The sequence below is a fragment of the Mustela nigripes genome, chromosome 6 (genome assembly GCF_022355385.1).
Source record: "Mustela nigripes isolate SB6536 chromosome 6, MUSNIG.SB6536, whole genome shotgun sequence".
In the NCBI taxonomy this organism is placed as follows: domain Eukaryota; kingdom Metazoa; phylum Chordata; class Mammalia; order Carnivora; family Mustelidae; genus Mustela; species Mustela nigripes.
In genome coordinates, this window is record NC_081562.1 from 125,249,473 (window position 1) to 125,262,557 (window position 13,085).

Below are 13,085 nucleotides of genomic sequence, written 5' to 3' on the forward strand. Positions count from 1 at the left end.
ATATATATATATGTTATACATAACATCCTCAAAATAACAATGTTCTGCACAAACTGATTAAAACAGGGTTTGGAAAGCATTGCTGTTTACTTGAGGACCTTTGTCTTGCATTTTTCACAGACGCTTGAGTTAACCAGGGATAATTAACAGGTGAACTTTGCCTTCACGGGACACACCCCTACGGCCCTGGCTTTTCCTGCCACTTGGCACATATCTCTGATCAAGCAGTGTATCACAGTTCGGCCAGTCTGTGCCCGATTATGGTTTCTAAGCAATGGTAATGTTTTGGGAATAGGCCTATTTTCAACTTAAAAATATCTTCACAGAACTATTTCTAGAACACTATTTCTAGTTCTCTCTGACCCGTCTATATAGAGATGCTTTAGCTCTTCTTAGCCAACTGGCTTTCTATAAGCCAACATTTTCTCGCCTGTTGTAAGCCCTTAAGTCACCATTTGTTTCTTGGTTTTCAGAGAGCATCCTTCACTTGAGCCCACCCTAAGCATCAGGATTTAAAGGTCATACCCCTTTCACAAAACTGCCTAATGCCCAGACTATAATCATTCCATGTACTTCTCTGTTTTCTTGTACAAAGATCAAATACTTAAGCCTTCACATTTACATGGAAAGCAAGCCTCACAGTGCACTCCCAGGAACACAGAGACTCTTTAGACACCCAGAAATGGGGGCAGGAGAGGCACTGGGGAGTAGGAGCAGATCGAAACTTTGGAAACTCCACGCTACCTTTTGTTCTTAAACCACAGTACTTCTGCCCCTATTTTTTTGAAAATCTGTTATATCCTTCTGAGTTAATATTTAACTTTATGAAACAAGTCCTTAGCCAAAGTAAAGTTTGGAAAACACTAGATAGTCACTATTCCCAGAATATTATCTTTCCATCAATTCCTGTTCATAGCAAAAGGAAATGTTCTTTCACTCCAAGATTTTTCCATTGGATAAGACTGGGATATTGCACGTCCTCTCAAACTATAGTATATTATTAAAATAAGGTCTAGTTCGGAGTTTCTCATGGCCCAAGATGGCTTTCCATGGAATACAAGTTGCAATCCTCAGAGGGAACAAAATGTTCTGTGATCAAAGAAACTTGGGAAATTTTGCACCTCTCAGATGGCCAGATCCCCCTGTTAGCAATTTATATTGAAGATACAGAAATTCCTGCAAAAAAAAAAAAAAAGGAAGAAGAAGAAGAAACAAGCTTGACTTTAACAATTAAACCGACCTTTCTTGTGTAGTAGAGTCCTTGCCTTCAGTGTACCTCTTAATAACTCAGAGGCATTTCCCCCTTAACACCAGTTTGGGAACCCCCTGGTTTAAAAAAATTCCTGCTTTTCTCACCTGCATTTTATGACTTTAGTTCATTGCGTCCTGATCTAGTACATGATTGGGCCCTGCTAAGAACTACACGAAGCCAGTTCCCAGTATAGGAGACTTAACCAGTGAACTTGTTAAAATGTGTATTTTTTTTTTAAGCTTTTATTTATTCATGAGAGGGAGAGAGAGGAGAAGCAAGGGGAGAGGGACAGCGATTCTGTGCTGAGTGCGGAGCCCTGCGTGGAGCTTGATCCCATGACCCCAAGATCATGACCTGAGTCAAAACCAAGAGTCAGATGCACAATCCATTGAGACACACACACCCAGGCACCCCATAAAATGTGTATTCTCATGCTTTTTATGTCTGGAAATTCTGATTCAGTGGTCTGGGGTGGGGCCCAGGAATGAATTTATTAAGCGTAATTTACATACTATAAAATTCACCCACTGTAGGTCAATGATTTAATGATGTCTAGTAAATGTTTATGGTTGGGCAAGCACAATCATCATTTTACAGTATTTCTATCATCCCCAAAAGTTTGTTTGCTGTCAGTCCTTATTCCTACCTCCAGCATCAGGCAGTCACTAGTCTGATTCATTTCTCTATAAATTTGTCTTTTCTGAACATTCCGTATAAATTAAATCATACCATATCTAGATACTGATTTACCAATCTGGGGTTATTTGGATGTCGAATTTGGGGCTACTATGAACAATGCATCTATAAACATTCGCATGTAAGTCTTTGTGTGGATATACTTGTTCATTTCTTTTTGGTGGTTTCCTTGGAGTGGTATTCTGGGTTTCGTGGTTAAGTTTAAGAAACTGCCAATTATGTCTACGGCCATACCACCCTGAACGCGCCCGATCTCGTCTGATCTCGGAAGCTAAGCAGGGTCGGGCCTGGTTAGTACTTGGATGGGAGAAACTGCCAATTATTTCCAGAGTGGCTGTACCATTTTACATTTCTCCAGCAAGGATGAGGATTCCAGTTTCTCCACGTGGTTACCAACATTTAGTATCGTCTGTCCCTTTGACTATAGCCATGCTCATGGATGTATGAAAGTATCTCATTGTGGTTTTAATTTGTGTTTTCCTATTGTTTAGTGTGCTTGTTAGTTATTTATGTTTTCTTTGAAGAGATGACCATTGATGTCTTCTGCCATTTTTACACTGGGTGGGTTATTTGTCTTCCTACTGAGTTGTAATGGTTCTTTATATATTCTGGATATAAGTCCTTTACCAGATATATGATTTTTGAATACACCACCCCCCATCTGTGGCTTGTCTTTTTATTTTCTTATCTGTATCTTTCAAGAAGAATGTTAGATGAAGTATTCTATAAATGCTAATTAGGTCCAGTTGAGTGATGGTACTGTGTAGTTCAACTATATCCTTAGTGGTTTTCTGACTGCGGGATCTGTCAATGACTGAGAGAGGGGTATTGAGATCTCCAACTGCAGTAATGGATTGATTTATTTCTTGTAGTTTTGTCAGTTTTTTGACACTCTGTTGTTAGGTGCATGCAGATTAAGGATTGCTAGGTCTTCTTGGCAAACTGACCTCTTTATTAGTATATAATGCCCTCTTTATGCCTGATAATTTCCTTGCTCTGAAATCTGCTTTGTCTGAAAGCAATAAGCTACCCTCCTTTCTTTGGATTAGTGTTGATATGGTATGTCCTTCTCCATTCTTTTACTTTCAATCTATCTTTATATTTATAGACAACATATGTTAGGGTCTTTTTTGGAAAATCCACTCGGACAGTCTCTGTCTTTTGATTGGTATATTTAGATCATTCACATTTAAAGTGATTATTGATGTAGTTTGCTTAATATCTACCATATTTGTAATTATTTTCTGTTCATTGCCCTTGTTCCTTGGTTTTGTTTTTTGGTTTTTGGGTTGTTGGGGTGTGGGTTTTTTTTTTGTCTTTCACTCTGTGGAATCTGCCCCCCCCACAATGGTATGTGACCTCCGATAATATGCAGTTTATTTTTCTTGTTTTTACTTGTAAGCCTCACTTACTAGGACTCATCCCTGTGTCTGAATAGTTTAATCTTCAGTCTAAGATTGGTTAGAGATTGTGCTCAAGCACCTCAAACCCACTAAGCTTCCACTTTCTGCTGACAAATGTGTGTGGGGGCTGACAAGCACTTACAAATTCCCAGCCTTTCCAAGTCTTTCCTGACTTTTATTGTTTCTTCTATTGTTTCTTGTGCTTCCTTGCGTCCCGGAAAGCTTACAGGCTCCATCATTCAGGAATGTATAGGTAGCTGGTCTCGTGCTGGTCTCATGCTGGTCTCTGATGAGTGTATCCATAGTTTCTGGTCAACTTGGGATATATGAAGAGTGTATTGTCTGTCCCTCTCCCCTGACGCTAACCTCCCAGAACTCCCTATCAAATCTCCAACTAGACTAGCCCGCTAGTTGCTCAGACAGGACTGCAACTTCACAATAATAGGGCCATTGGCAATCCCTGTTCACTGGCTACCAAGATAGCATGCTAACTGGCAATGCTCCCTATGAGGGGAGCGCCTTCTGGCAGTGCCCTGCCCTGGTTGAACTACCTGGTTGAACAACGGAGCTGATGTGGGGTGCAGGGAGACAGAAGCACTCTCTGGCAAGGATGCCACAGACTTGTCCTGTTTCTACCCATAGTTCAGTATTTTCAGGAATAAATGATTCTCAGTTTGTTATATGTCTCTGGTTAACTTCCAGAGTGCTGAAATGGTTGTTTTCGACAGTTTTATCTAGCTTTATAGTTACTTTTTTGTGGAGCGAAATGTGTTGACTGTCTCACTCTGTTATGCTGAAAACAAATGTCCCTTTTTGCAGACTATCTATCTGGCAGGCTGATGTCCCTTTTCTCAATGAGCATGTTTTGAGAAACATTGTCTGAAACCATGGTTGCCATTTAATATGTATAGGTTTATACATATGTATGCGTATACACACATATATAACTTATATATAAAATATATTAGGCAATATATGAGATATGTGGAACATATGTAATATAATGCTTTGTAGATACAGATGTAGATACATATACATATGTGTGTGTGTATATATATGTGTGTGTGTATATATATGTATATATATGTATATATTCAAATCATTCATTTATCACTTTTTAAATCTAATTCTATCTGAAGTTCCAGTAGGAATTTTTTTTAAATATGCACCTTAGCTCCTGCCTCCATTCAAGGTTTTAATGTTGTATGGATGCGTGGGCAATGGACTTCTGGACATGAAACAATTAGAAAAAATACAGTGGCAGTTCCAAATCAGGCTTTGGGTGCCAGCCCGAGGCTGCAGTGTTGCCTAGCTCCAGGAAGTCATCATTAGCATGGTGCGCCCTGGAAACGGTGCCCCCCGGAATTGTACCCTGAGCTCCCCGCATAGGTAATGTGCTATCTTTGTCCAATAGAAGACAGAGGTGATTCTTTTGATAGTTTCTGTGGGCTTGGCTTTTCTTCCAGTCTCTTCCAACGCTGTAAGGTGAGTCATTCTCCATGTTCTCCCTCTTTGCTATGACGTGGGCATAACATCACCAGGTACTTTCATAGCATTGTTAACAACCAGGCTCTGCAGTGATAAAATAATAGCATTCGTGATCTTTGACACGTATTTTACACCTTACCCGTGTTTGTCACACTGAGGAGCAAAAATATACGAGGGATGATATGGTTATCAGAAATAATGTTTTGAACACTCTCTCTTTGTCCAGTTTAAACAAAGCTTCTTTATCTGTAGGCTTCTGTCGCCCAAGCTCTCCTCCATGATCCCCTGTGTAATCTAATACGGGTAATGCATCATGCCTTTTTTTTGAAAGGGGAAAAAAATACTCAGAAGTATTTATGCCTTAATATATCTTTTAATCCCTCTTTCAGAACTGAACGGCTGGCTAAGGATATTATGAAAGACATAGGATACTGTGACATTATGATTCTGTGTGTGCTTAAAGGAGGTTACAAATTCTGTGCCGATCTTGTAGAACACCTTAAGAACATCAGTCGAAATTCAGACAGATTTGTCTCTATGAAGGTTGATTTCATCAGACTAAAAAGTTACAGGGTAAGTTCTTTTCTTAATTCCGTTTTTATTTTATAATGTTTAGAATAAAGAATTTTCTAGAATTAAAGAATTGATAATCTGGTAAAAACAAAGAATGTCATTTTTTAAAATTGCAAGATACTGCAAGCTAAAATTAAAATAATATTGTTTGAGCGGAGAAAAAAAACCCTCTTTCTGTTATCACATATACGGAAAGAGGCTTCAGGAATGATTCATGCTTTCTTCTATGGTTATAAAGCTGAGTGGTTATTTCCTGATGACTAGCCTCACAGATGAGTGTGTTAACAATGACTGTTAAGAAAGTCCAGTGAGTGCTGACATGTTTCCGGTCTGGATGTCATCGTTGGCCCTAGAGACCTGTAGGAGAGTGTCCGGTCCAGAGAGGACAGTATTAGTGCTGGGGTGGCTGCAGTCACGGCCTGGAAATGGACAAGGGAAGTCTGTGGGACAATGAGTTACCAAGTGCAATGAGCCCAAATCAAAGAGCCTCCAACAGAAGGCCCCTCCACCAGTCTGTACTGGGGCTTTCTTGGCCCACACTGGACAGAACCATGGGAGAGTATCCTCCAAAAATGTCATCCCCTTGGTCTTCCCTCTTCTATGATATGACCTTCTGTGATGCTTTTGGGTTCAAAGTATCATTAAAACTAGCCCACTACTCGGTGAGAAACTGTTGGAGTCAAAATCACAAAAGCATTTTCTGATTAAACTAGCTTGACACATTTTAATTCACTCTTCGAACAAGTTTTCTATTGCTCGGTGGCAGAATCACCCCAAACTTAGTGGTTTAGGCCAACACATATTTATCATCTCAGTTTCTCTAGGTCAGCCATCCACACACATGTTCTCTGCTCAAGAGTCTTCCCAGGCTGAAGTCAAGACATTAGCCGGGGTGGGATCTCAGATCTCACCTGGGGTTTGCAGATGATTGACCTTTCCAAGATCCTTCATTGGCAAAAGATCACTGGTTGTTGACAGAATTCCGTCTCTGCTTCCCTGCTGGAGACACTTTCAGCTCCTACAGGCTGCCTTTGGGGTCTTTGCTCCATGCCCTCCCCACCCAACACTGGGCAGTTCCCAGCACAGCAGAACCTTTCCATTTACTGAGGGCTAACGCTGACCTGGGGCGCATGGGTGACTCAGTTGGTTGAGTCTTGATTTCGGCTCAGGTCATGATCTCTGGGTCATGAGATCCAGCCTCGAGATGGGCTCCACACTCAGCACAGTGTCTGCTTCCCTTAGTTTACTAGTTCCACCCACACTCACGTGGAGGAGATTAAACCGGGTGTGTACGCCAGGGAACAGATGGGCGTGTGCCTTAGGGTTCTGCCTTCCGCTCTCGGTGATTCAGTTCTTCAGCTCTTGAGCAGCTGGTGGATTATTACCAGTTCTTGGGACACTCTGTATTCTCCTGATGACTTCTAAGCTGTTTTTTATAGACAACTTAACCTCCAATTGTTGGTTTCATCTTCTTCTGGAAACCTGTTCTTTAGGTTCCTTTCATCCCAGATTAAGTTGCCGTGCTTCCGTGTAAGATTTTTTTCCTCACTTACTTGGCTCTGAGTCTTACTGGATTTTTCCCCCAGAAAACAGCCTTTAAAAATTAAAGTCAAATGTGTTGAAGTATAATTTATGTGCAGGAGAAATTACCTGTTTTAGTTTACAGTTTTATAAGTTTTGACAATTGCATACAGTCATGGAAGTCACCACAATCAAGATACAGAACATTCCTGTCCATAAAAAATGGCCTTGTGTCCCTTTGTACTTTACAGTCAACTCTTTCCTCAGCTCCTGGAAACCACTGATACGTTTTCTGTTCCTAGAGTTTGCTCTTTCCAGAATGTCATATAATGTAATCACATACCACGTAGCCTTAGTACATCTGTAAATCTTAGCATAATCATTTGATATTCATCCATGTTGTTATGTATACCAGAAGTTTATTTCTTCTGATTGTCAAATACAATTTCATTATATATATATATGGATATATCACAGTTTTAAAATCATTTATCAGAGGCACTTGGGTGGAGCAGTCACTTAAGTGTCCAGCTCTTGGTTTTGGCTCAGGTAGTGATCTCAGGGTTGTGAGATCAAGCCCTGTGACGGACTCCACGCTCAGCATGGAGTCTGCTTGTGATTCTTTCTCTCTCCCCCTCTCTCCCTCTACCCCTCCCCCTGTGCACTCTCTCTCTCTCTAAAATAAATAAATAAATCTTTAAATTTTTTAAAAAATAATTTAAAATAATTTATCAGCTGAAGATGGAGAGGATTATGAACAAAGCTATTATAAGTATTTACATGCAAATTTTTGTGTGTACTTATATTTGCATTCGACTTGAGTTAGTTTCTCTTGAGATTGCTTAGTCATATGCTGAGTATATGTAAGAAATTACCAAACTGTTTTTTAGAGGGATTGAATAAATTTGCATCCCCACTAGCAGTAGATGAGAGTTCCAGTTCCTCCATATTTTCCACAGCATTTGGTATTGCTAGTTTCCTCCCCCCCCCCTTTTTTCCTATATTTTACCCATTTGAATAGGTGATAATGGCTCATTATGGTTTTAATTTGCATTTCCCTAAGGAATAATGATATCAAGCATACTTTCATTTGCTTATTTGCTATTCATACAGATTTTTTGTTGAAGTGTTTGTTCAGTGTCTTATTTCAATAATTTTGGTCATGTTTTCTTATTATTGAGTTTTGAGAGTTCTTTATATATTTTAGCCACAAATCCTTTATTAGATATGCATTTTGTATATATTTTTAAGCTAGTGGGTTATTCTTTCATTTTCATGTTAGTATTCTGTTTTTTTTTTCAAAGTGTATAATTGAAACTTTTTTTAATTATAAATTTTTTTAAATAATTTTTTATTTTTTATAAACATAATTGAAACATTTTTTATGAATTCTCAACTTACCAATTTTTTCTTTTATGGATCATGCTCTTTGTGTATCTAAGTAATCTTTGCCTCATCCAAGGTCACAAAGATTTTCTTTTCTGTTTTCTTTAAGAAGTTCATAGTTTTGGATGCATGCATGGCTCAGGAGGTTAAGTGTCTGTCTTTGGCTCAGGTCATGATCTCCAGGTCCTGGGACTGAACCCCATGTCAGGTTCCCAGCTCTGCGGGGAGTCTGCTTCTTCCTCTCCCTCTGCCTCTTCCCCTGCTTGTGCTCTCACTTTCTCTCTCTCTCTCTCAAATGAATAAATAATAGAAAAAAATCTTAAAAAAATAAGTTTCATAGTTTTGATTTATTTTTTAAAGATTTTATTTATTTATTTGAAGAGAGAGAAAGAGCACAAGGTAGGGGTAAGAGAAGGAGAAGGGAGGCTGATGCAGGACAGTTTTAATTTAAATCTAGGTATATGATCTATGTCATGGTAATTTGTTAATATGGTACTTTTTTCTTTCTTTCTTTCTTTCTTTTTTTTTAATCTAGTTAATGTCTGTTTGTTCTAGGATCATCTGATGAAAAAACTCTCCTTTCCCATTGTATTGTCTTTGATATTTCACTGAAAATCATTTGACTATAGTTTATGGGTCCATTTCTGGACACTCTGTCTAGCTCAGTCCATCTATATGCTTATCCTTTTGTCAATACCACACTGTTCTGATTACTGTGGCTCTATAATCAGTCTGGAAATCAGGTAGCATATGTCTTCTAACTTTGTTCTAAGATTTTATTTATTTATTTGAGATAGAGAGAGAAAGCCCAAGCAGAGAAGAGGATCAGAGGGAGAGGAAGCAGGCTCCCCACTGAGGAGAGGCTTGATCCCAGGACCTGGAGATCATGACCTGAGCCAAAGGCAGACGCTTAACCATCTGAGCCACCCAGGTGCACCTAACAGGTTGTTTTGTACAAATCAACAATATGATTTTAAAATCTACATGGAAAGGGGTGCCTGGGTAGCTCAGTTGGTTAAGCGTCTGCCTTTGGCTTAGGCCATGATCTACAAGTCCTGGGATGAAGCCTTCTGTCTGGCTCCCAGCTCAGTGGGGAGCCTACTTCTTCTCCCTCTGCCTCTCCTCCCCCTGCTTATGCTTTGTTTCTGTATTTCTCTCAAATGAATAAATAAAATCTTTAAAAAACAAAACAACAACAAAAACCAACCTGTTAGAAATTTTATTTGGATTGTTTTGAATCTGTAGAACCATATGGAGAGAATTAACATCTTAACACTCTTTATTCTTCCAATCCATAAACAAGATATAGTCCTCAATTTCTCTAGATTTTATTTAATATCTGTGTTTGTCTAATTTTCAAGAGTCAGATCTAAGACATCTTTGGTTAGATTTACACCTAAATATTTAAAATGTTTTTGGTCATATTGTTTTTGGTAAGTTTTTCTTTGAAATTTAATTTCCATTTGTTTACTGCCGTATGTAGAAATATTACTGATTTTGCTTATTGAATATTAGGACTTAACAAAACTCTCTGAGTGTTCCAACAACTTTCTTGTAGGATTTCTTGTAAATTCTTCCGTGAACAGAAATGATTTTACTTCTTCCTTTCTAATTTGTAGACTTTTTATTTCTTTTTATTGCCTTAATGAACTGGTTAGGACTACCTGTACAATTCTGAATAGGAGTGGTGCCGGAAAACATCCTTGCTTTGTCCTCAATGGGTATGATATTGACTATTGCATCCCCCAATTTTTGGTACTTTGTTTTCATTTTCGTTCAATTCAAACTATTTTCTAATTTCCTTTGTGACTTCCTCTTTCACTCATGAATTATTTCTTGTTTAATTTCCAAATATTTGGGGATTTTCCAGAGATAGTTCTTTAGGATTTCTAGTTTAATTCTTTTGCAGTAACTATACTTTGTATGATTTCAATTTTTTTACATTTGTTGAGGTTTATTTTATGTTGCGGAATATGGGCAATCTTGCTGAAACTAACAACATCGTAATCCAAGTCAGATTTAGCAATACTGCTGTCTATCTCTTGTCCATTTCTCTGGACAACTTCTGTTTATTTGATCAATGTTTTAACCTAGAGGCACACATTCTAACACTCATATTATGCTAACTTATATTTATGTAATACTAATTCAAAGCGAACATTTGCATTTCTAAAACTGCAATAGCATTGTGGGCATGACTGCTGTCTCTAGACAGTTATTTTCAAAACAACATATTTTTCCTGAGGATAAGGATGGGGTGGTTCCTGACCAGTGTTCCGGTGAAGAAGGAAGACGGTGGTAGACTTTACGTCTTCACCACCTTCATCCATTCTCACACACTGCGCATGTTTGCTTTCCTGCCCGGAAAGGTCCTAGAGTAAGTCCTGGAGGACCTGAGGACAACTGCCATGTGCCTTCTTTTCTTACCAACTGTTCTTCCCAATGTCTGTCAACAAGGTGGCACAGATCATCTCCTGAGAAACTACCTCACATACAATGTAAAAGCCTACCTGCTCAGTCAGAACAAGCTTTTCCCCTAACTAAATATCCTCAGAAATGAATGGGAAAACCGTATTCATAGACTGAGGTGTGATGTGAACAGGTTTCTGCTGGGGGCGTAAAAGCGGACTTCATCCAGAGGTGAATTAATTGCTGTGTCAGGTTAGGCCTGAGCTGACCATCCCTTTACATACTTGGGTTCTTTCAACATTCCTGAGGGCAGAGATGTATTTTTTCAAAACCAAAAAACTAATAAACACCACCAAATAAGGGGAACAGGACCAGCTCATTTTCCTCTGTGGTGTTTGGTGTTCCCACATACCTCTAAACCTGTTCACAGAGAGCAGACATCTCGAAAACATCTCGGCAGGAACAGTGACCAGGAAAGTGTTCTTTTTATTCCTTTAGAAATTTCTGGAAGGAGAGCAGGACTCTACCGTTCTGGGTGCTGATCAAAAGCGTTGTGTAGTTTTAATTCCTCCTAGCTTCTTGCTCTGTGATTCTTTATAGATTTCTTATTTGGGGAAGAAAAGTTGAATGTCCAGTTAGCTCAGACACCATGTTTCTTCCTGTGACAGCCATCTGCGTTCATACGTCACTCGAGGGGCTCTTCTCCCAGGAGGGCTCTCATTGCTGGATGCCCTCCACTCTTTACTAAGGGACCTTCCCGAGGGGTGAATGGTGCCAAATATCCCAGATTCCAGGCAGTTTGACTTGTCTTTGCTGTTATATGAAACCTCCCATAAAACCTGGAATGAATTTGCATGAACAATAGCAATCTAGCCAAAGATTATTTAGAAATTAGCCTTAGACTAATTCCTTGGAAAGCAGGGCCAATATAGTCCTGTTCTTTAATGAGAAGAGGAACACTGGTAACCTTAATTCTCTAGCAGTTCAAGTGTTCCTTCCTTCCTCCCTCCTTTTTTTCCCTTCTGACCTTCCTTGTCTTTCCATCAATGTTCATTCAGTACTTGCTATATGAATTCATTGTCTCATTTAATTCTGACTACAACCCTGCCAGGTAGCTCTCATCTCTTCTTTTAATGATGAAGAAAAGGAGGCTCAAAGAGCTTCATTAACTCACCTAATGTCACACAGCCAATAAATAGAAGAGATGGCATCAGAGCCCAGGCCCATCTGTCTCTCAAGTCTGTGCTCTTTGCAACATACCCACATTTCCCACAAATTCTTCTAAGGTTTTCCACAAAACTTTGTTTCATGAGCTATGAATTTGTTTGCCAACATTTATGAAGGAGTTAATTATATTTTCCTGCTAAAATATATGTTAGATACATACTAAGTACATCTATACAATTATTATCATAATGTAATAATGTGCCTTTAAGAAATTGTGGTCTTGAGTGCCTGGATGCCTGGGTGTTTCAGTCAGTTATGTGTCCAACTCTTGATTTTGGCTCAGGTCATGATTTTAGGTCATGTTGGGCTCAGCGCTGAGCATGGAACCTGCTTAAGATTCTCTCTCTCCCTCTCTCTCTGTCCCTCCATTCCACTGCTCTCACATCTGTCTCTCTAAAAAAGAAAAAAGAAAAAGAAAAAGAGAAAGAAATGGTGGCTTTACTTGAGAATATCTGGAAGTTGCCTCAGAAAGAGAATTTATTATGTGTATGATATCCCATATGCACACGAGTGGCTATAGTTTGTAGCTTTTCTTATAAGATCAACAAAATTTGTGGAAATATTCAGTTTAATAAAAGAATCAAATTATCAATTATTTCTCATAAGAATTTATTCACCTGTGAGGCCTAATTTTTCAGCAGATCTAATCCAAGGAAACACTACATCTCATCTCTTTATATTATACCAGTATGTGACACATTTTAAAAACCTTTTCTTTTTCAAAAAGTAATACATTCAAGTAGGTTAACAGACCAAACAGAGAGTTTGGCTGTGGAAGTTTAATGGAATAGACAGCTTGAAAAGCCTCTTGCTACCAACACCTAAAACTGCTCAGTGAACATAATAATAAATGTTTAAAAACCTTTTCAATGCTTCCTGGAGCTCATAAGAAGCCACAAAACTGAAATGAAAAGCCTGAGAACTAGACCAGAGATGAACTGGGGGGCTGGGCTTGTGGAAGAGGAGGAGTTGTTGGCTCAGCACTGGATTTTCACACCCGTGCAGAGACAGAGAATAAAGCCTTGGATCAATTTAAGACGGGAAGTTGGATGAGACCCTGCAGCAAAGCCAGTGCCCTCAAAGATGCATGCCCTTGGTAAAAAAAAAAATCCACCCTTAATAATGGGAGA

At 39.0% G+C, this 13,085-nt stretch overlaps 1 protein-coding gene across 2 annotated transcripts in view; it reads left to right on the forward strand.

Annotated features, from left to right (window-relative positions):
• PRTFDC1 (phosphoribosyl transferase domain containing 1) overlaps window positions 1-13,085 on the forward strand; it is a 95,364-nt gene that overhangs the window by 10,482 nt on the left and 71,797 nt on the right. For both annotated transcript variants that reach the window (XM_059404162.1, XM_059404161.1), the window contains exon 3: window positions 5,229-5,412. In XM_059404162.1, coding sequence (XP_059260145.1) covers window positions 5,229-5,412 — 184 coding nt within the window. The remainder of the gene's footprint in view (window positions 1-5,228; window positions 5,413-13,085) is intronic.